A 25403-nucleotide genomic window follows, 5' to 3' on the forward strand; every position below is an offset into this window, starting at 1 on the left:
ATTATACAATTAATGTAATTAACCAGGAACTCCGAGACACTCATAAACTTGTTATAGCTGGACAATAATGGACAACACATTAAAAACTGATTTGCAATTTTCATGTCATAGGCCTATTCCTTACGCTACTAGTACTAACATGAAGAAAAGCAGAGGGAACCGTATGCATTGCGCACCAGCGGGTCATCCTTCCTGTTGACCCTGCACGTTTAAGATGACGCTTTCAACTAAAGCTTCCATAAACTTCCACAAACTTCCCATGACTTTCGGTTGTGTTTGAGCATGCCTGAGGAGTTATGAGGGTTTCGCTATGTGTACAGAGCACAGACTCACAAATTCACACACATGGGCGCTTTCATGCAGCAGTATAAATATTTTAGCTGCTAATTATGGTGATGGGGCACAGACATCGGGCCACATAACACTTGTATGTGTGTGTGTGTGTGTGTGTGTGTGTGTGTGTGTATGTGTGTGTGTGTGTGTGTGAGATTTGATGGTGAGGCGAGGCTACCGAGAAGGCCGGCAGAACAGGACCAACACAAAAAGCTTTTTCAAAAGACCGGAAAACGAGTGGAGTTCCAGGGTCTTTGTGGGAACTCCATGCTGAAGCCGCACAGCTCGGCCTGTGTGCTGAGAAATTAGGCCACAGCAGCAAGGTGAGGGGCTTCTGGGTAGAGGAATGGAAGGAGACGGCAAAGCACCCAAATAACCTCTACCCTCCACCCACTCTCTGGCAAACCCAAGACTACACACTCCTAGCAAATTCCTCAGGGCGACTACAAACAGCTCATACCTGTATGAGGCCAGTGAGCGGACACAGGAGACGTCCCAGTAAAAGACAAGCCTGTGTTAGGAGCATCCAACAGAACGGGGAGGGGAGAGGAGGGCCGTAATGTGTTAGGAATGTGATTTTGAGATCTTTATGAGGACAAAAAGGCCATGTCGAGACACACTGGAGAGACACATGTCTGTCCTGGTCGCCATTCATGACTTTCACTTCTTCAACTATAAAAGAAACAAACTTTAAACTGTTAAACTGCAAAAACTTTTGTTTTGTTTCCTCACCAAAGCCAAAAAAAAAAGCCACTTCCATCTGGAACTTGATGAGAGTTCACTTCGGAAGCTATTATTTATAAACCCATTGCACACAAAAAGATTTAGTTTACATATTATTTTTGCATATAATGTTTTTAATCTGTATGCATTTTTTTTCTGGCTAATAAGTGATAAATGGATGATTTTAGCAACCTACACTACTCGAAAAAAATAATTAAAATACAGGAAAACTAAAATAATAAAGTGAATTATTAGGCATGAAAAAATTATCTACGATATCAAATATGGACAAAAATTCTTTTAAATTAGAAAAAAGTGCTTACAATCACATTAAAAGGATGTCTCAGATGCTGAATGCTGGCATTATTTTCCAACAAAAATAATTAAATTAAAATAAAATAAAAAATAAAAATGATATATTAATAAAAGTGAATGAATGAATGAATGAATAAAGTTAACTAATCAGCCAGTTACCAATACAGTGCTGATATTTATTTGTGCATACCTACAAAAATAATACAATTACTAAAACTCAATATTAAAAATAGTAAATAAGTAAATAACTTTAATATCTAAGGATTGTTTGGATGCTGAATATTGGCATTATTTTACAATTAAATTAATTCCAATTAATTTAAATAAAGAAAAAAAAAAATACATAAAAATAAATTACAGGTATCAGTCAATAACCAATATGATGCTGTTATACACATAAATATATTTTGCATTACAAAGCAAATTAAGATAAATACAAAAAATATTTTTAACACAAACCAGTATTTAAAAATATTAAACAAGTCTACATCTAAAATGTGTTTTATTTTCATATTCTTACACTGAATGTTTTATCAGTAACGGCCATCCCTGCACTCTAGAAATCAGCAAGAGCCATAAAAAAAAAATAATAATAATAATAATAATAATAATAATAATAATATTATATATATATATATATATATATATATATATATATATATATATATATATATACACACACACACACACACACACACACACACACACACACACACACCTTGAAACTCACCTATCAAAACCTGAGGACAACCAGTAGAAACCCAGATGATGGCAGTAAGTCACAGGTGTAAGTAGAAAGCAGAAAATAAACCCTGTTCTCCTGAAATACTTCAAAGGGATCTTCACTTAAATCTAAGTGTTTCCCTGAGGCATCCCGAGCCTCAGACAGGGGTTTTAATAAAGAGCATGAGAGCTTCATGATGGTAATTACAGAATGGGCAAGAGCTATAAATCCAACTTAAAGTGCTATGCAAGGTTTTATCCAGGAGGAGAACAGGAAGAAACTATCAGCACAGGATAGGAAGCGAGAAGGATTCATCTTTACTACCTTCAGAAGGAGAGGAAGGCACATTGCAATGTACTGAAACAAACGTACTGTAAATGACACACAGCCAAGAGTAGATGCTCTTCGTTTTTAAGTAGCAAAACCAAAGAATGTGCAAGATGGCTGCAGGGAAGAAATATGAGGTGCTAAAAACAGACAACATGCTATTTTTTAATAGGCATTATTCTCATGGGAAAGCAGCCCGGAGCAGGGTACAGTGGACAGGTGCTTTCTGTGGGACTTATAGCATCCGCTGTCGGAAAACATGAGGCACACAATGGGTTTCTGGGATTATAATATAAGGCTCATATAGCTTCTTCAAGGGCATCAAGTACAAACTCTTACATGTTAAAACTGTGCCAGAATATGAGTAACTCCTACAAGATTCTGTCAAGCGGTTCTTTATTTAAGGACATATAACATGAGTTCAGTGAATAAAGACCATCATCTGTCACTCAGCTGATGGATCCGGTTACACAAACACAAGTCAATTCCAGGAATTCCTCAAATGAGGTCCCAGTGGGGAACACTGCGCTAGGAGCCTCTTGTACTATCATAACACAAATGAAATACTCTACAAATGTAGTTTACTGAGAATTTGGGCTGAAGGTCAAATGATTAGATATGACATACAGGAATATTATTCATAAAAGAAACTGGATCCAAAACCAAAAGAGGTTACTACTTACAAGATTGCGCACATGGATGTTCTTTTTTTTTTTCATTCTGAAACTACCTTGTAATACAATCAGTAACTCAATCAGTAACTTAATGTTCCATGAAGATATTTTGTAAATTTCCTACCGTAAATATATAAAAACTTTTTTTGCATCCTCTAATTTCAGGTTTTCAAATAGCTGTATCTTCTCAGCCAAATTTTGTCCTGTCCTAACGAACCATACATCAATGAAAAGCTCATTTATTCAACTTCCAGGTGACGTTTTATTCTCAATTTCCACAAATTTTAACTTAAGACTGGTTTTGTGGTCCAGGGCCACATTTAGTTTTTCTAGTTAGATATATTATTTTGTTTTGCTACTTCTTTTTAATTCCTTGGATTTAAATTGCAATTTTGCATCCTGTTTGCTACCCTAATTCACATTAAAATTCAGATTCAAGAATGAGAATTTCATCTTACTTTCTGGCCATACAGAACATATTTTTTCTCAGTTTGGGCCTCTGAACAAAAGTAGATGTTTTATATACTGTGCATTTAAACCAGCTCCTATGAAGTGATCTTTTAAACAGAGATATACAAAACAAAGCAATACACTCAGAAGCCTGATGTGTAATTGAAAGTCTCAGGGAATTTACTTGGATGTACTAAAAACCCACTGATACCACACTAGAATCTCTGGCCATTCCCAAGAACGTGTTTACAAAACGGAGCAGCATCAGCTCTAGGGCAGCACAGGGTTTATACTCTTTCCCTTGTGCTTCATCTTTAATAGCTCAATTTTCCATTTCCATCCAAGTAAAATTCACAACAGCAACAAGATGAACCGTCCTCCAATCCATCTCTGTAATGTTTGTAATTCTCAATAACTTTTTTTTTTTTTCCAGCCACAGCTGCAAACTCAAATGTGTTTACTGGAAGAGGTCATCTATGAGTGAGTTTCACCGGTCATCTGTCTGGTGTGGGCACAGCACTACGGCCCCCACTAAATCCCCCGAGTTTGTTTACTCTTGCATCGAGCAGGCCAGTAAAACATTGTGCTCGGTTTCGTCACTCAACGGCCGAGTGCTAATCATGCCGTCCCACGTACCACCTCCTCACCATCTGAAAGAGGGGACTTCCAGCTCCACGCATACAGATTTACTCCTTTACACTTTCAACCTACCACTTAAGACATTTTAACATGAAATATGTTCGCAAACATTCACTTTACATAATGTGATGTTTTTCCAAAGCTACAGGATATTTAACAAGATAAAAGGCAACAGGCTAGAAAATAAAAGGTTTAGCGATGTCTTCAGAAATGAAAGTCAGTTTAGAGATAGATTAAGTAATTACATTTTCATTAAATCAATGCAACAAGAAAATCAAAGGCAACAAATAGGGTCATTTTATTTTATTTTATGTAGACCTTAGTTAAGGAATAGTTCTTTCAAAAACGAAAAACTACTCAAAACTTACTCACCCTCCGGCCATACAAGAAATAGATGGGTTTATTTCTTAATCAGAAGAGATTTGGAGAGCATTGCATCACTTGCTCACCAGAGTGTCTGCAGTGAATGGGTGCCGTCAGAATGAGAGACCAAATAGCTGATAAAAACATCACAATAATCTACAAGCAATCCAAACCATCAATCATTATGTTGTGAAGTGAAAATCTGCATGTTTGTGAGAAACAAATCAATCATTAAGGCATTTTAACTTTAAACCGTTGATTCTATCCAAAATACAAGTCCATAAACCACAATAATGCTTCCTCCAATGAAAAAGTCAATCCCACTGTTGTCCTCTCACATCAAAATTTCACTGTTAAACGGTGCTAACTATAATTGTAGCTCTCTACATTTACCTTTATGATGACTCTAATTTATTTTATAGTCTCAAGCATTCATGCAAAATAAAATTAAGTAGATGTACTATGATAAAACCATGGTTTATTTTGGGTTGTGATGTCCACATGTTGTTTGTTGAAGAAATTATAGAGGCGGTGTCATCTATAAAAAAAAAAAAAAAAAAAAAAACAAAAAAAAAGGTTGGCAAAAATGATTGAGTGAAATAAAAGATTAAGTGAATATTTGCATTAAATGTTTGGCCAACAGCCTAAACAAGGATTTGATTGTCCTATAAGTGTAACAGCAGCAATTACCAGGCCTTTGGCTCCCTTTAACAGCATTTGTAATAACATTTTATGTACATAAATTGTTTATTTTGTATTAGCCAACATTATTTATTTTAACAGTGTTATTAACCAATCATTATTACCTCAATGTTTTTCTATAATGCGTTTTAAGTCAAGGCTATTGATGGCTTAGGGCTTTTTTTATAGCAACAACAAACTACAGAATACAAATATTACTACAGTATATTAATACTTTAATACTTTAATACTAAATTAATACTACAACTAATCTTTGGTCTTTATTCAATTAATCTATTAATATGTTAAATGAAAATAAAAGGAGGCAGTGGTGTCTGGTATCAATTTTAAATTTATTGTAAAAATACAGTGAGGAAAATCACAGTAGCCGAGGCGAGCTGAATGCCATTATCAAGTACGCTGCTGTTTGCAGACTTACGTCGTCCCGTCGAACTCACAAAGTCCGAACTACCGAGGATGCAAGTCAGAAATTTGCACTTTGTACAGACTATTAGACAATTTGCCTAATCTGTATGGTACTTTAGACCGCAGTGGAAATATAGAATGCAACAGGTCTTGGGGGAAAAGGTTCCTGCGAAAAAAAGGTTTCTGGTACAATTGTTCTGGGTCATTTCGGTGGAAACGCGGCTTATGAGAAAATCATATGATTTTGGGTGAACTTGAGTGATATTTAAGTTTAAGGAAAGGTGAAAATGTACCCCATTTCACATTCCCTCTCTGAATATTCACTAACTATCTAATACAAACACCTAGTGGCAATCTCAAATGTCTATGAAAGAACATCAGATGCGAAGCAATAAAAAACAAGCATTGAATTGTTCGGCCAGACATGAATAATCAGACCTTGGTTGCGGTGGTCAATGAACAAATGTAAATGCAAACACAAATCTAGACTCCCACAAGGTGAAAACAATGGAGAGCAAAAACAATAGCACATAAGTCGTGATTTATTGCTGCATGCAGTACACGCTGTTATGCCGAGCCTCTGTGATATCTAGCCACGTCAGAGCGACCAGGATTTCTTCCATGCCAGAGAACAGTCTGGGAACTTTAGCACCTGCTCAGAAGCAGCTGTGAGAGCTGCAGAGGAAGAAGTTAGAGGAAGAGAGCACACAGAGCATCATCTGGGCCGTATATATTCAGCTACAGCTGCACGTGGCCTGTGTTTGTTCAACACGACTAGAGCTGCAACTAACAATTATTTTTTCTGTTGACTAATCTAACGATTATTTTTTCGATTAGTCGACAACTCTAACGATTATTTTTATTACAATAAATATAAATATAAATTAATCTAATGAAAGAAAATGAATTTTGGAGCAAACTTTTTCCTTTAATGGTTACATTAACAGTTCTTTTAGTGGTTTGGGGAAAAAAATATTTGGAAAATAAAACTGAGAAGAAAAAAAAAAAAACTCAACTCACTATGTATTTGTTTTACTTAAAATAAGCTTAATAAAAAAAAAGCCATTTTGAAATTCCCAAAAAATAAATAATTTTTATTTTTATCTCAATGGGAATTTTTTTTCTATCTCCCTGTAAAATATCACAACCATCAGCCAACCATGGCATATAGATGACTTCGACCTAAAAGGTTAAAAGGAAAGTCATTTCAGATATGGAGCTAGACGGAAGTGGACTTTGTTTAATGTAAATAGGGGTCAATGCTGTTTTCATGCTGACTTCAACAGGGGCATAAAAAGTCCCTTCTTGTCTTCATTGGTTTAATTGATGCCCTGAGGGCACAAGGTTAAGAGACTAGAGTTTCAAACCGGTTGTAGAGATGAAAGAGAGACTAGCACGCAACAGTGAACTCGGTAACTTTCCATCAACTGTGTCCACAACTCAGTCGAGTGAGCGGAGAGGTGCTGAGCTATTAAACAAAGACACACTCAGTAAACACACTCATGATCTGGATAGACAACAATACTGAGTGAGGGGTCAGCGAGGGTACTGCTTACCTCCACAGGTGAAAAAAGTTCTTCCACATCTTCAGGTACTGATAGAGGATGTGTGGTATTTTGCATTTTTCAAATATCGGCATCAGCCGATAAGCTTTTGCCCACTGTCATATTCATGTCATTTTCTCTGTGTTATACATGTAAAATGAGTGTTACCCTTGCTTTATTTGAAAAATATGATTCCAAATGCAAACAAACTTACCAGAATATTGAGTGCACTGTTGGTTAAAGTGTTTACTTCCTTTTTAATTATATTTATTAAATATTTATTTATGAAAAATACTTTGTTATCTAAAGTATTTATTTTACACATTTATTTTTAAATCCATTGACAAATTATAAAAAAATTCTTAAATATTAATATTTAATATTAACTTTCTAGATATCGGCATCGGCTGTCAAAAAAAAAATTGTGTCGTCTACCACTTATTATTATATTTGCTGTCATTTTAGAATATTTTAAAAGATTGATTAAATTGGTAGTTTTAATTAATTTCATTTTGATGATAAATTTGTCTCAGCGTCAACACAAAAAAAAATATATATATTTTAACCTCTGATTCTTTGGAGCCTGATCTGAAGTGAAAACAAATGTACTTTCACAGCACAGGACACGGCGTCTTCTCGACATGATGTTAACCACATAAACACGCTACAGTGTCAAGGGCAGGTCAAGTTTTTTTGCTGCCGGCCAATGTAGAACATAGGCGTGCAATATGCAAATGTATTACCCCATGACAAGTTGTTTTTTAATTATTGATAACTCGTTTAGGCTGTTTAGAGTGGATTCTTTCTTTTGGGAGACAATAACTTTATTTATCATGCACTTTCGACTTTACAACTTTGCAGATGGTTTACATTCACACACAGCTACATTACACACTGCATGAAAGGACATATGTGAAATCGCGTAATGGGGCACTTTAAAAATCAATACTGGTTCATCAAAACAAGAATCATTTAAAATTGTGAAATCAATAGTCACCACATCCCTAGTAGGCACTAAAAAAATACAAGGAGAAAATCAACAAGAAATAAAAATATATATATATATATATATATATATATATATAATTTAAATCTTAAAACCAATACTCAATGAATAATTTGCATTTGGTGACCCTATGTAAGCTGTGCTATTTGCCCTTGCTAGTTCGTTTCATATGGAACAGTCTTTAATAAGTGTTAAGGTACATCGTGTGCTCTACTCAGCTATATATAACCCGTACTAAGTCCACATTATCTGATGATGAAACCGTGAAACACTTCATACTTATCCTCTTTTAATCTCTGACATTATTGGAGCAAGACAGCAGCCATATCTGCTCAGATATCCGTCTTAGCGCCATGATTACTTGCTTTGATGTGGGGAATATCTCGACTCAGACATTAGGCCATTTACCTGGCAGGAAGCAGCTCCTCCACCCTCTCACCTACTTCCCAAGTCAGTTTCTTAATTACATAATGCCTTAATTGCCAGGTTGTGCTTCCTATGCATAACAGAGATTTGGGAAAGCTGTAAGAAAACCGTAATGGAAGATGGAAGCGATTAAAGAAACAGAAATGAAATTTGCATATAAAACTGATAATTCCAACTGTAAAATCTGACTGGATGAGCTACATTTGATAGCAGATTTTCAAGTGTATGCTTTATTAATGCCCCAAATCTACAAGAGCACAAGTTTATGTTAAAAATCGATATTGCTTGGTGGAAGAATAATGTTATGATTATCATATTGCTATCGCTCACAAATGGGATTCCAAAAACGATGAGGAGAAAACAACATGGAAAAACAGAAATACAATGAAACATACAATTTTTCAGCTAACCAAAAAAAAAAAAATTCAGCTTGACCAGTGTCTGATTCCCCAAATGACTCCTTACGAGAAGATTCATTATGAAAATAAATAAATTCAACTGGCATAGTCAAAATCCCAAACAAAGGACACAGGAGTTGGTTCTTTAGTGAATCAAAAACATATAGCAAAACCAATGTAACCGAATTAGCAAACAAATGACTCCTTATTGGAAGGTTTGCTAGTGATTAAAAAATAAAAACAGCATGAATGCCAGATGCACCGATCGATCGGCCAGGTATCGGTATCGGCCGATTTTTTTGCATGATCGGCCCTGATCGGCGATCTACATGCGGCTGTGAGCACGAGTGCATACAAACTAGGGTTGGGTAAAAAAAATATTGATATCTTGATATTAACCGATTCTCTTTTTTTATGGAATATCGATTCTTAAATCCCAAGAATCGATTAGTCTACTATGATTTCAGTAAATGGACGGAACATTGAAGGGCACTTCCCATCCAATAAATTGCAATAAGCATTGTGCTTTGGTACTTTTAATATGAAACAAAGTCTCAGGTTTCAATTTATGTCCATTGTATTGCAGTATTCAAACAATAAATGCCGTTTTGGCGCGGTTTAATCTAGGGGTGTGCACAGATAGTCGAACATTCGTTCTGCTCGAATTATTCGAAAAATAAAAATGATATTCGAATTTCGCAAAAAAAAAAAAAAAAAAAAAATCAGCAAAGGATAAATGGATTTGCAGCACAAAAAAAATCACTTTCAGTAGCTCTGCTACTAAATTTATTTCAAAATGGCAATCCATCTATGATCAGCTGTTCCTTCATCTTGGCTTGACCGCGTCGCTTCCATTATGAGCTTGCATACCGCGCGACTACATTGGAAATAACAAACTTAAGCAATATGTGAACGGCCCCTAAGAACTGCGGTCTTCTACAGTACTTCAAATATGCCGTGGAGAATCACAGAAAGTGACCGAATTCAAGAACATTGTTGCGGCATCTCTCAAGCAACGAATAAACACCGTTAACTTGGAGAATGCAGTGAAAACTCCTCTTCTCACGTCTGCCCTAGACCCTCAGCCCAAAGATCTCAGGTTTCTCGATGAAAACATGAGAGAAGTAAGAAAAAAAATATTTTTTGAATTTTGATTATCAGAACATTTTCCTTGATGCGAGTTGGTGCGGATGCAGCCGCTGCCTCCAGCGATGAAGAGGATGCAATGCCCACTCATCGGAACAGGCTGAGCCAGTTCTTCAGCGGTGATTACAGAGAGTCCAGCCGAGACGAGTGGGAACAGTTCTTGCTGGAGCCATGTATTCCACCAGATGAGGATCCCATTCAGTGGTGAAACGAAAACACGAAGCGCTTCACAAAACTTAATCGCTTAGCACACCGTTATTTGTAAAAGTCCTGACAACGTCTGTGCCATCAGAGCACGTTTGTTCACTTTTTTATTTATTTTTTCTGTTTTTTAATCTGTACTTTTGTTTGTTTGCACGCACTGTTAAAGGTTTTCAGCTACAAAACATGATGTGTAATGTTCTAGAACTAGCTTCACCTCAACATAAATATGAGTCATGACTTTAAAATATCTAAGATCTTTTATAACTAAAATCTATTCCGATTTGAAGCTTGTGACATATAAACGCGCACATCAACCGGATAACTTTATTTAGCATTCATGTAAACACTACAATAAGATTAATCAATCGTAATGAATTCAGTCCGACTGAACCAAAAAGTGTGCATGTAAACGTAGCCACTCATTTCTAATCTCTGACTACATTGACCACAAATTGTTACTTCATTATGTTGTACTCAAGCCTTGTGAGACTTAAATCCATGTAGCATGACTGGTTATTCAATGTTTTAAAACAATGTTTTAAGGTGTTTTTCCCCAATATTTCACCCTAAAATGATTAAAAGGATCAATAATGGAACTTAGAAGAGTTCTATCCTACTGCTGCAGCCATCCTTTAATAAAATGTGGTATACCTAAAAAACAAAAACAAAAAAACTGTGGTAAAAATCACTGTTTGTACAATCATTATTGCTTTATTTAAACATGGTCTAATGAATCTCCATTAGAGACGGTCAAAAACAAGTTTTTCAGATTCAGAGTTGGTTTCTTTAAGCGGCTTGCATACAATTACAGCACAGAAATATCCGGCGACCTTTAATGAGTGACAAGCTGTAAATCATTCGTTATAGCTTACGGACAAGTACGGCTGGGTGTTCCAGAAGAGACAGACAGGAAGACAGCTCGACAGGGCGCTCCCAGCTACCTGTGGCCATTAGGGACAGCGCTGACAAGCGGAATGAGGCCCTGAATTGAATCTAACTGTCTGCTCCAAGACGCCAAACATATCAGCGTCAAGACCCACAAAAGATGAACACCTTACAGACAAGAATAAGCACAAAATAACAGAACACAAATATTTTGACATGCCTCATCAACCGTGGCAACATAATTCCATCTGAAATCACCCAAAGAAAGGAGGATTCATCTATTAAAGCAGCAGCTTTTAAGGCAATTTAACTAAAAGTGAAACTTCACTGGTGCTGGAATCACACTCTGACTGTGGGTAATCTACAACCCAGCCAGCGTATGAAACAGGAAGAAGCATCAAGCTAGTGTTTCTATGAATGAGACACTGAGTGTGTGGGATGAATCACTGCTCCCCTGTAAATCTGCAGGAAACTCTCTCCACGCAAGGCCTCATTTCCCCTTCATATGCTTCAGTCGCACAAGAGGAACAAACAGACGGATGCAAATGATCTCTGTTTGCTCCTCTTCCTGCACTTGTTCATGTGGTGGAGAGGATGTACTAATCTGATCCACCCAATTATGCTGTAGTAAAAGAAAAGTTCACTTCCAAGCATCTATAAAATTCTAGTCTTTAGAAATGGCTCCGTCCCTTTATTTGTTTTAGGGTTTTTTTTTATGATGAATATTCTATTTATCTTGCAATTCCACTATATTTTGGCAAAAATGCTGTGTTTAAAAGCATTTTAAAAGCACAAAAATTGTGCAATAGGCTTTTATTAAGCACTAGCAGCCACTATCCTAAACAAAAGGCATGCGACAAACAAAAGGAAAGATAAGTCTTCCCTGAAGCTATTGTCTATGCCCAAAGGTTAGTTCATTCCTAACGTGTTTGGGCAAAATCCTAGAATCTTACTGGTTAAACAAGCCAAGCCAAAATCACACACCACCAGACTGCCCTCACAAAGCACCCCCAGCTATAACCACAGAAAACACACCCCTGCCCCCTTGATTTTCACACACATTCTTGCTGATTGATTGAGTGAGCCAGTGGTCCCTGCAATGGCTGAGAGCTATGGTTTTCCCCTTTATCCTCTTTATACAGTGGTGACTAAAGCCAGCTGGAATTCCTGCCTAATTATATGCCACTTAAAGGGACAGATTACTCTCTTCCCATTCGCTCCTTCAAAGCCACACACACACAGTCCGATAACGGATGTTTCGCCAATTGGCATGCCTGAGCTGACACTGCAAGAATCCGATTAAGAGAGTTGGCCTACATGAAGTGTGCACTTAAATCACGAAAAGGACTCAATATAAGATTGTACATACCATGCCTCATGTGTAGGTCTCTCTGTGTGACAGCACAACTTTTATTAAAATTTTTGATCGAATACGAATATGTAAATTAGGGTTTTATGTTTTTAAATTAATGTTTATTGCATTGTTTTAGTGTAATGTGTGCATGACGCCATTTTGTATTTGTGTGAATGACACTGTGTGTTCTCGCTATATCAGTATCTACCTCAGCTTGCAGAAATGCTGTTTATGACGAACTTCATTTATCACTTATTTAACCACTTGTAAAGTTATTGGTATATTATAAAAGGTAAGAACCAAATTTTAAACTCTCAAAATGAATTGAACTAGCCTGAATAAAAAAAGACATTGGCTGAACGTTACTGTGGAGAAATCAGCATGATCAGCAAAAAAACAGCATTATATGTGTGTAATGATTCACTAAACGGTAAAATTCACGATACAGATTACACAATACAATTTTCTAACAATTTATTGTTTTACAAAATGGGATTTATGAGAAGACAAATTATAAATGAAAAGGTGTCCTTATTTCTCACACAACATGCTCTTTTGAATTTAATGTAGCTTTGAGATTTGTGATGAGAATTGATATGATCTGGGGGTATTTTTTTATTTGTATAAATTTTCTAGATCTAAATGTATTGATTTTATAATGTTCATAAATATATAAATACATAAATGCATTAAAAAAAGTTGAAATATTTATCTAAAATACATTTATTTGTCAAACGATTAACAGTCAGCTGGACACTATCATGCAGCGATTCTACAGAACTCAACAGTCATCCAACTTAAGGCTATTCAAATCTAAAACAAACTGTTATCATCACACAAAGTTTAACAAACGTGACCTTGATGACGGGAAGACATTCAACACGATACTGTCAAAGGCAGACTGTGTCTTTGACTGTGACTCCAGCATTGAGCCGCTCTGGCGGAGACACAATACTCCGGTGAAAGAGTTATACTGTCCACCGAGGTTAATGAAGTATGTGGGAGAGGAAGAACACAAAGAGGAAGTCACACTATTGTGCTGCCTGGCCAGGCAGAAACCCAGCCTTTACATATGGGCAGATAAATGGACGTTAATTTAAACGAGGCCCCCACTCTCAGGCCGGCCGTTTTGAGAGAGTCCTCCAAGCGTTTGTCGGGGCCTGAATGTTTCTGGCCGTGGAGTGGGGCGGATGAGATCACTCAGAGGCAGCTCATTAAGTGATGAGTGCATTTCTTCCTGCGGGCCACCGCAGCTCGCTCTTCAGCTAGATAACACAGACTGCGCACCTAACTTAATCAGCCACATTGGTAGTAGTTAAATGTCTACATTTTAAATCAAAACAAACTTGTATGCCTTAGGTTCTTTACACTGGCCATTTGTCAGAAAGCACTGCTAAACATGTTAGTTTTTTATGTAGTGTTTGCTAAGGGCAAGAGTCACTTTTAGTGCTACTTATAGTGTCAGAGATTTATACCAATCTATTGGTTCCAAAAAAAACTTAAAACTTTTTTTTTTTTTTTTTACATGATTTCTCTCTCTCTCTCTCTCTATATATATATATATATATATAGAGAGAGAGAGAGAGAGAGAGAGAGAGAGAGAGTAATTAGGGCTGTGCAATTAAAAAAAAAAATCTTAGATTTATTTGATCAATTTTGCGATTTAGACTTTAATCACAATTTTTTATTTCATATGTGTGCGTGTATATATATATATATATATATATATATATATATATATATATATATATATATATATATTTATACTAGGGGTGTAACGATACGCGTATTCGTATTGAACCGTTGGACTAATTAATTATATTTGGAAAATAAATAAAAAATTGTGAAATATAATGATATTCATTCATCAAGGTACCGCAATAACCCAAACGACGTAACAGGCAACGCCCCTGACACCCCCGAAGAAGAAATAAAAAACACCAACTTATATATGTTTATGTTAGGCTACTCAGTCAGGCGCTCGCTCACTCAGTGCGCGCTGAAGGCTCGTTGCAAAATGGCCAATGCGTTTAACAGACCAGAAATAGAAGATCCTTCAATAACCAACAGGTCTGGTGTATGGGTGCACTTTACCAATCAATCGGGGCATCCAAACAAGCACGGAAATCAAAATGGACTAGAACTGTACTGTGTCGGAATTTCCTGAGTAGTACGATACAATTAACAGGCCTGCGCGTTATTAGATGGAAGAACTGTTATAAATAGAACGTATGCATGGGCAGTTTTGAAAACTCCACCTACTTTGCTCTTGGCATAGTGCAGCGCAAATCGCGTTGTATCTGAAGAGCAACGCTGAGCCCAGGGTCCAGCGCAGCGCATACCGCGTCCTGTGTGAAAGACCCTTTAGCCATTTTGCAACGAGCCTTCAGCACGTCCTGAGTTAGTGAGCGCCTTACTCTGTAGTGGAAAACGCAGGTTTTAAGAAGATGCGTAATTGAGCCCCGTTACAATATCCCTTCACAAGCCCATTTCAGCCAGACCATAATCCCTGCTTTGTTCCAAAAAACATAAGCCCTATAGAGAACCAATTGAGTAAAAACACACTCAATATAAAGAGTTATAGAGTTCCATATAAAAAGTTACATCTTTGTATTTGTTCATAACTACTACAACAATACAACATTTTCATTTTTTTTTTTATAAGGAGCTGTTTTTGTTTTATACAGTATGCTGCTAAGAAAACACCATAGAAGATGGGTAAAGAATAGCTCCATCAGTTCAATGTAAAAAATAAAAAAAAACATACTTTGTTAGTTTTAATAATTAAAACATTTTTTAAAAAAATCAAGGAAATTTATCTGCCAATTTTTTCTTTTTGCTGTATCTAAAACGTACCGAACCGTACCGAACCGAACCGTGACACCAGTGAATCGTATCGAACTGAACCGTGACACCAGTGAATCGTATCGAACCGAACCGTGAATTTTGTGAACCGTTACACCCCTAATATATATATATACACACACAAAGTTTTAAATTTTCAATATATATTTATCTTAAACTTTTTACAGCAAATAATTCCTTAGATTTCTACTGAACAATAACTTGAAACTCTACAGTTCTATATATTCAACAGTTTTAATCAAAAAATAATGACACTGGTGCAAAACTTTGCCCACTTCATTTTAAACCTCTCAGAAGACCTTAGCATCTGCATAACAACTACCTATCACCCAACTTAGCATTGTGGCAGTGAGTTCTGCAGAATTTGTTATTTTATTTTAAAGATATAGGAGAAAACATATCACAATTTAATATGCAAACCAGCACTTTATGGCTTGGATGCTATTAGCACAGACTTTTTGACTTAACGTTTGCATGATAAAGAAAAAAGGGAAAACCAATAACGCACCAAATTAAAAACTGCCTAATGCCTTGTGGTATTCAGAGCAAGGAAGAAATCTGCAATCCTGAGTCATAAGACATTGTAATCTATTTGGTTAAAGCGCTTGACATTTCAGTGACATTTTCGCTTGGTCTCCACCCAATGGTGGTCAGCAGAGAGATGAAAGAAAGCATTCACCTGTCACCTGTGAAAGACCACTCCAAAATCTCTCTACTTCATCAAATCCTGCAGCAGACGTCCAAATTTAATTCTACCACCGTCCCAAAGCACAACATGGCAAACCAGACCTTATTTGCAACTACAAAGGACACAAAAGACACATTCCAGAGCTGCCATTCTGGTCTGGACATTTTTTCCACAAATGGTTCATACGATCATATCTAACTTTTAACCTGTAAAACAAACCAGCTTTACAACCCCCTTAGCTTGTAAATGCATTACAACATACAGCAGGTAGAGATCCAAAACTTAAGGATTATTTAGATATGCTTTATTTTTGATGTCTTTTATCTGATCCAGCTAATTTTGCACTGCAAAAGAAAACACCTCATCAAAACGCATCATCACTGACGCATCTGTTACTGCGATAAATAGCCAATACGTGTGACATTTACAACATTGAGGTCAGTGATATTATCAAACTGTAGCTAACAAGGTATAGAAAAGGTCATGTTTGGTTTAGCTGGTTCCTGCTAAGTAATCACATGTTTGTGAAGAGCTTTGCATTGACATCTTTTCCCGGATCTCTTCCTGATGAGTACCTTTTAAAGTCTATTCAATCATTATGTATTCACCTTCATGCCATTCAAAAGCTGTAAAACTTACCTTTTTGTGGAAAACAAAAGGAAACTCTCAAGACTGTGACCAAGTTTTCTGAAGCCAATTTTGTAGGAAACAGACTACAATTAATTTTGATAATCAATCACAGTAAACAATTCACAAAGTCAGCCAATTGAATCTTTTCTGAACCAATTATATAGAATACTTTTTATATGGTGAAATGTAATAATTGTGACTGTTTGAGTTTTATATATATTCTGATGATGAACCTGAATATATTATAGCTATATGGTTTGTAGGTATTTGTATGAAAAACAGTAGTCTAAATACTTTTACTAAAAATTGTGGAAAAATGGTTCGTGTGGCACAGCACAAATGAGTAGCGCTGTTTTGTGCTTTTGGTACATAAACATTGTATCGAACATTTATCTAACTCTCTATAGTTTTATAGAGGAAAATTATATCAGTTCATCACCCAGCCCTAGCTTTTTCCTATTTTAATATATATATATATTTTTAAATGATACCTGTAATGCAAAGCAGAATTTTCAGGAAATATTAATCAATTGACACGATGGTGTCGATGTTTAAATCATTTAAAATGAAATTTAAGTGTGCTCACCCAATTTTTGTTTGTAAGAAAAAATTAGATTAGATTTCATATCGCAATATATATATAGCAGAAAAATAAAATATCGCAATGCCATTTTTTTCCAATATCGTGCAGCCCTACTAGTACCTGTAAATATTAAGCCGGAATTTACTGCTCATTACAGAACCTGCTTTACTAACAAAATGCGCAGACAATCGCATTTGAATAATCGTGCAGCAACCATTTATGATATACCAGATCTGCTACATACTCAACAACTCAACTGAACTCTTAAGTAGTCTATCTGATGTGGGCTCTTTCCTGTGTGCAGACATTTGCAGTAAGCTCTATCTACTCTAAATGTAGCTGAAATGCAAAGTACAAGGCTGGTGAACAACAAGTCCTGACTGGGTAATTAAAGAGCTGAGAAGAAAAAAGGCAAGGCAGACTGACTGGAAACCACTACCAGCCCTTGAAGAAACATCTGTGTTGAAGGAAAACAAGGTAATTATATGGAAAGAGGGAGGAACTGCTAAAGTATTTTCCCTTTAGAGAGAGGCGCTTTGTCTGCCACTGCAGCATCCTTCTGTCCAAAAAGACCACAATAGTGGAAGACCACAACTAGACCTCTCAATACACACGTTCTGCACGTATTTCACATTCATACAAGCTTTCGGGATCATTTATTTACCTCGTTTTACTCATCTTGGTGAAAAATTTAACATCTCTTTAACAAAATTACTTGTTTGTTTTTGTTTTTTTTATCCGGTTCACTATTGTTGACAGGATCTCAAAATTTCAACACATCCGGACATAAACTTTCCTGTAGACGAGGCCATTATCTTCAAAGTCTAGCGCAATCCCCCTGCAACGACCAGACTCCATTTTTCATTGTGAACTTGAGGCAAAGGAAAAACCAAACATACACAAACACGCCCTACAGCAAACTTTCTTTTTCTTCTTTACTGTAATGCATGATGTGCCAAGATATGAAGCCTACAGACAGAGAATGAATGCTGGATGACCCTGCTCTACTTAACCGACAACAACTAGAGAAAAGATTTGTGATGACAGATGCCTGGATTTAAGGATATCACTGACAGACAGACAATCTGATATGCAATTTAAAAGAAACTGGTGAAGATATGCACTATTTGATTTGTGCACAAAACATATTCTACATAAAAACGGGTATTGAGGTATTGAGAAATGCAGAAATTCAGAACTTAAAGGGGGGGTGAAATGCTATTTCATGCATACTGAGTTTTTTACACTGTTAAAGAGTTGGATTCCCATGCTAAACATGGACAAAGTTTCAAAAATTAAGTTGTACGTTTGAAGGAGTATTTTTATTCCAAAAAAACCTCTTCCGGTTTGTCACAAGTTTCGGAAAGTTTTTTTCGAGTATGGCTCTGTGTGACGTTAAATGGAGCGGAATTTCCTTATATGGGTCCTAAGGCACTTCTGCCGGAAGAGCGCGCGCTCCCGTATAGCAGCGCAACTGAGAGGCTGAGCACAGCCTGATCAGAGCGAGAGCGGCGCGAAAAGTCACAAAAGAAGTGTGTTTTTGGTTGCCAGGGCAAGACAACCCTGCACAGATTACCAAAAGAGAAACAGCATTAAGGGACCAGTGGATGGAGTTTATTTTTACAGAGCATTAACGGAGTTGTGCAAGTGTTTGTGTTTGTTCCCTGCATTTCGAAGATGCTTGTTTTACAAACAAGGCCCAGTTTGACGCCGGATTTTCACATAGTTTATTTCTTAAGGATAATGCAGTCCCAAGGAAAAAGGGTCACGATCGTGTGTTGGAACCACAGGCGGTGAGTAAAACTGCTTCAAATATCTCTGTGTTGTTAGCTTAGCTATCGGCGCTTAAGCACATCAAGTAAACAACATGCGATGTTGTCATCAAACTGCACTTTCCACATGTACAGCTTAAAAAAAAAAAAAAAAAAGGACGACATAAAGTGGAACTTAGTCATTTTCCAAAACCGCTAAGCAAATATATACAGTTTCAATACATACCACATAGAGACGCCTTTGCTGATGCTGCTCTTGTTAAATTTCAGCCTCTGGATCTGTGTCACAGCTTCCAAACGCTCTCAACGCAAAAGCTTACTCGCGCTCGTGATTCTTTAGCTCCGCCCACACGTCTAGCTAGCTCTCCATAAATGCATCCAACTATGGTAATTAATCGGTGAGTTATGTAGTTGTATGGGAAACGCACCTCAGACAACAGTTTGAAAAGATCCTCAAATCATTTTAATAGTCTAAATAGCAAACACACACACACACAAACAAGATCAGATGTTTAGAAAACCAGGTCCAAATTGCAGTTGATACCTGAAAGGTATGGCATCATACAAAACACACAATGTCCAAATTCACCCACTTTTTCCTTGCAAACCAACCTACTCTTGATGTCCTCACTACAGCATCCAACATTAACGCATCAGATTTTGACAACACTGTCTGAAAAAGTGATCTCAACAACTCCAAAACCTGGCAAACAAACCAAGCAAACACTAAAAGACACCCAATAACTCACCTTTCTGGCAATGGTTGGAGGTCCAGCATCTGTAGTTGTCGTTGTCGTTGAAGTTTGTCTTGATGCACAGAGGGTTGTCCTCCATGATTCCCGGGCAAACATCTCCACACTCCTTGGACTGCTTATTTCCAGCAATGAAATTGTTAAATTCAGCATGCATAATGAGAGACCAGTCCACAGAATCCAGGTAGCAGAGCTCAGGATTCTTCTCGATTCGTATCGCACCCCGCGTGATGTTCCGCAGGTTGTAAAGGCCGATGTCCTTTAGGCTGGTTAACTCAAATATAACCAGGGCATAGTTGTAGAACAAGTTACGGCCCCGGATCACGGCGAGATTTGGAAAGAGGGTGCTGAGGCTGTCCAGCCCAGATACACGGAAGAGGAGAAGGTAATCCGTAATCATGGTCAGTTTGGGGAAACTGAGGGTGCGGAAGACCTCCTGGTTATTATTGTTTTTGCTTCCAATGAGAAGGATCTGCAGGTATCCCTCAACCACCGTACAGTTCTCCAGCCGCTTGAAATTACTGATGTCATTGCCAATGTCAATGCCTGGACCACAGACTGGAAGGAAGAAAAGAGAAATCACCAGATGATAATCAAACGCAGATTGTAATATTCGACAGTCACAGGCAGCAAAAAAGATTGACCTTGAAAATTTGAATGAATAGCTTTGATTCATGGAAACGTAACAATCTTGAGATAAAAATAAACTGTAGGTGACTCTTTTCTGTTATGAATCTTAGTATTTAATATTTAATTTCAGTTTAATTTCATGTCAGACTGTACAAGTTTCCCTCATATATGCATCAAATTAGTTGTACTTGTGTCTTTTTACTCATCTATGTGTCTTTCCAAACCTGTATGCTGTATGGCTTTCATTCCACAGTGGAACACATTAGAAGATATTTTGAATGCCTCAGTGTGTCATACAATGAAATTCAGTGGGGTCCAATGTTGTTTGTGTTCAAAAGACGATATTTTCAGTGTCTCGTGCATAACATTTTTGGACCATATAACAAAATGCAATGGGTTTCAATGTGGTTTGGAACCCTACATTCTTCAAAATTATTTAGGAAAAACATGAATGTGGGTTTGAACAACTTGACAAGTATACTAAAACAAAACACCAATCCAATTATTTAGACGAATAAAATGAACACGTTGACCATTTACTGACTGTCAACCCAAGCAGACACATAAAAAGTCTCAAGCAGCTGCAGTTTTTTTTTCTGCCAGTGACACATTACCACGAAATCTTTTATAAGGCAGATTATTGTATTTTTATGACAGGTATCCTGAGACGGCCATCTCTGCTTTCACTTCCCACCCATTAGGTTGTTTATTTCTCACAGCGCGATTTGCCCACAAGCTAATCACAAAGAAAGATCCTTAAACATTTAGGCCGATCTGAAAAATGAATCCCGGATAATTACATAGCTCTTGAATTATAGATCCTAAATGAAACTTTAAAAGATAGCATTATTTAAAAGTTTATAACCCTTTTAATCTTAGAAAACACTCTCAGAGGGAAAAGCCTTGCTCCTTCCTCTTGATGGTAATCTTTTCTTTTAAAGCAACTGATTTTAACAAATATGCATCGGTGCGTTAAATCCATTATGCTAGAGTAGAATAGAATTAAACAATGACAAAAACATGCATCTTTCACCGCCCTGCAGACAGACAGCACAGAGCCTGTCAGTGGACTCTTAACATTTTCACACTGCGGAGTAAACATTGCTATCTTTATTGCTTTGATGGCACTCCAAATCTCATGTTTACATTTGATAACCCAATTCCAGCCTGCCATTGCGAACTCTCGTAGGTAGCAGAGTGGATTTATTTCAAAATTAGGTCATAAATGATGTCATTGTTTAGAAATGAAGCAGAAAAAAAAAACAAGCTAGTCAACCCTAACACTTCAGATTCTACCAAAAAAACAAAACAAAAAAAAAAACAGATTGCAACAGAAAGCTTTCTCATGAAAATAGAACCACAAAACAAGACAACCTCATATTTCACTGTGATGGTTGCCTCAACTCATCATTTCAATGTTGAAATCAAATGTTTGCAAGCATCTTGAATGCATAAAAAATATAAAAATACATCTCTATTGTTTAAATTCTTATGTTAAAAATGTGTTTTAACGCACTTGAAAAACTATTTAAATTCAAATATTAAACTTTAAAAAAATATCAGGTGAATTTAAAATATTAATTACAAATTTGTCTTTATAAAAAAATATTACTGGGGTTTCTTCATATTTATCTTTCTAAAGCCTAAGCATTTTATGAATATTTTTTTACTTTGGAAACAATTTGGCTAATACATTTTCATAAGGACTACTTTTTGGTCTTTTGTAAAATCCCTTTGACTAAAAAGGTTTTTTTCTGGCATAATCGTCCAAAACGCGACCATTTTTAGAACCAAAATAACATCACAAACATTAATACTAATGATTCATTTGATGAATTATGTGATGTATTGGAACTCTAAAGCATTCCATGCTGTTAGATAAAATTACATATTTCTATTAAAATGTAATTTTAAACCGACAAGAGAATGTAAGCTACCACTCAAAAATAATCACCCTATAATGATAATACACACAAACACTCAAACTGCTTTAAATCAACCAAAAGAGGCAGATCAACAAATAAGCCAGTGATCTTAAGATAAGTCAACCAGTTAACCCGAGTCACATTTATACCCCACTGGGAATCTTTAACCATCCTATGCTAAGAGAGATAGGTTATACTTAGGATTTCCATTGAGAGCCTCCTCGGCCTCGCTGCCCTGCAACCGCTGGGGTTAACAGTAAAACCCAATTACACAGACTTCACAAACTCCTCACTCTTCCAATCAACAGAACCCAGTCTGTTTTGCTAGAGGGGGTGTTTTTACATGTTCTATTTTAAAAACACACATTTTTCCTCTCTCTGTTGATGAATCAGGGGGTCTTATTTGCAGTTTACTTGGAAACATGGAGATTTTGTGGTGGCCAAACATGAAGGAAAGCAAAAATTGCCTTTTTTTTTCTCTCTTTTTGAGAACTTACCGGGTTATTGATTTTAAAGAGGCAGAATAAAATAAACACTGAATATCTTACATGTTTTTTCACATATGCATGGGCCAGTTTTGGGAATGTTAAAGAACACAGGGCAGTTTTGCATAGAAAAACAAAAGGCAAATTGCATTGCCCATGTGGGCTGAACTAATATTAATTAGAACTCATTGCATGCCGTGGTTAATATTCCAAAGTATCCATGCAAACCTAACACAGCACCAACAACATGCGACACACAACAACAAGTAAACAAGCATGGCCCGTCGTACCGTGCATGTCAGTGAAATTCCAACATGTGTTGTCATCACAGCGTCCCAACATATCCTACTAACCTAACAGCGACCGGCCCGCCCCTGATAGCCATCTCGCTAACTGTAATCACACTTATCAATACCATCTGTCCGTTAACCAAAAGAAAACAAATAATAACCTTTCCAGCCTTCAGTGTCAAAGTGAAACAGATTTAACAAATCTATGATGGACTCTACTTTAAATTAGAGCTGTGAGGTTACTGAAGACTAATTCTCTGGTCTCAAGGAATGAGTCTAAACCAGAACCTAAAAATACACTTGAGTTTTAAACTCTCATGTCCAGTGAGCACTTTGTGTGAACTAATAATGATTAATGTTTCAAGGACCTGCAGACAGGTTTGAAAAGAGATAAACAACACTAATGTTTTAAATATCTAGTCTAGCCTTTTAAAAATCCCATTGGTTTGTAACTTAAAATAACTAGATTCTGTCACCAAAATCCCCCATGCTGCTAATATGGTGGGAACTCAAATTAAATTCAATATATCTGCTAGATGTGTACCTACAGGTGCACATAATATGGCACTTGTGTACAACCAGACTAGATACCAAAAGTAGTATTATTCAAAAGATACAGTGGTAAAATACCTATGAAATTACTATTAGAAATGGCAGCGTTTGCATGACCAAACTTGACTTTGTTGTGTTCTTTGGCTTTGCATAGCCTAAACACTCAACAGACACTCCTGTTACACATAATGTGTGTGTGTTGTCGTTTCCTTTCTTTTAAGAAATCTATAAAGGGAATGAAAGCATGAAAAGCGTGCAATTAAAAGATAAGTAAAAACAGTTTAAAAACAGTTGGCCTGGACATTGAGCCAGTTTACTTTCCACACGATCGCAAATGAAAGCTTAAAACTACTCTGAAAGAAAAAATGAAAGTGAAGGTTTCTTAAACCAGCAACACTTCTGATAATCCAAAAGTATCCATATCATTAGAATAACTTACTTTCTCCATGACAAAGTGTAGAGAGGACCAGGACCAGACCACAAAGCAAGGTCCAATATCGCCTCTGTCTGCTAGACCTCATTCCTGTACAAAAAAACAAGGCAGGCAAAAATAAAGTAATTAAAAGTGTAACAAAACAGGGGAGATAGCTCAACCCTTCAAAAAAAATGGATGATGATGCTTGACTCTTGAAGTCTTCTCAGCTCAAAAATATCATCAAAGTTGGTTATGGAGGGGGTAAAAAACAAAAGAAAGATACACAGCAGCAGGAAATAATCAAACAAAGCCAATCTCGTCCATCTTCATTGTGTTTTTGCTGGGATAAATGACCCTCCAGACACCCCAGCGAGATTCTCCAGCAGCCCCAGCCCGCTCTGACCTCACCATGAGGCGGATTCACCCGCACTGAACCTCGCGCTGCTTAAACGTGTTTCAAATTATTTTTGGCAGGGTTTCCTCGTCAATATATGTGAAAATAACCCAGAAAAACACGTAACTGCTAAATAATCCGCAGTTCCGTGCTCCATGTCGTGGGGAAATCTTGAAAAAACACGTTGTTGTAGGGCTCCTCGCAGGCTGGTTTTAGCTGAAACCCGCTTAGATCTGCTGGCTAAAACACTCTGGACAAGTGAGCCTATGTGTGCGTGATCTCCATCAGCAGCAAGAAGCCTAGCACTTCTCATCCAGCGTCCTTAAAGGCCTAAAAAGCGATGGAGAATCTCAAAAAGATGCCAAATAATTTCCGTCCAGGCTTTAAAATGGTCTCTCTCTGCCTCCCACCATCTTCAGTCTGAGATTACAGAGACCTTGATTTTTCCCTTCGAGACGCGGCCAATGGAGGACTCAGATGATGTGTGAAGGATCGGATCTGCGTTAATTTAGGAGATGTGAAGGATGTGGAGCAGATCATGTAGTCTCCCTCCGTTGAATTGACGCTGTAAACAAGGCTCGATCTCGCTCACACACATAGTAGTCTAACGTTACGTTGGTATGAGGGGAAAAACCGAACTGGATTCCACACACACGGGGGGGAAATAGGGATTGGGATCTGATTTTGGTGGTTGCCAGGACTGGTGAAAACACTTGAGTGCTGCTGGCTGTGTCTCAGTAGGACATGTAGAGCTTCATAACAGCGCGCGACACTCTTGTCAAGTGAAATATTTATTCACGCTAT

General features: G+C 37.0%; 1 protein-coding gene across 1 annotated transcript in view; it reads right to left on the minus strand.

Moving 5' to 3' along the window:
• Positions 1 to 25121, minus strand: part of LOC113102096 (insulin-like growth factor 1 receptor) — an 83058-nt gene extending 57937 nt beyond the window's left edge. Inside the window, exons 1-2 of the mRNA XM_026265755.1 lie at positions 24230 to 25121; positions 19906 to 20466 (exon numbers count right to left, since the gene is read on the minus strand). Coding sequence (XP_026121540.1) covers positions 19906 to 20466; positions 24230 to 24311 — 643 coding nt within the window. The 5' untranslated portion in view covers positions 24312 to 25121. The remainder of the gene's footprint in view (positions 1 to 19905; positions 20467 to 24229) is intronic.
• Positions 25122 to 25403: the final 282 nt, after the last annotated feature.

This window comes from Carassius auratus, unplaced genomic scaffold (genome assembly GCF_003368295.1).
Source record: "Carassius auratus strain Wakin unplaced genomic scaffold, ASM336829v1 scaf_tig00217687, whole genome shotgun sequence".
Lineage (NCBI taxonomy): Eukaryota > Metazoa > Chordata > Actinopteri > Cypriniformes > Cyprinidae > Carassius > Carassius auratus.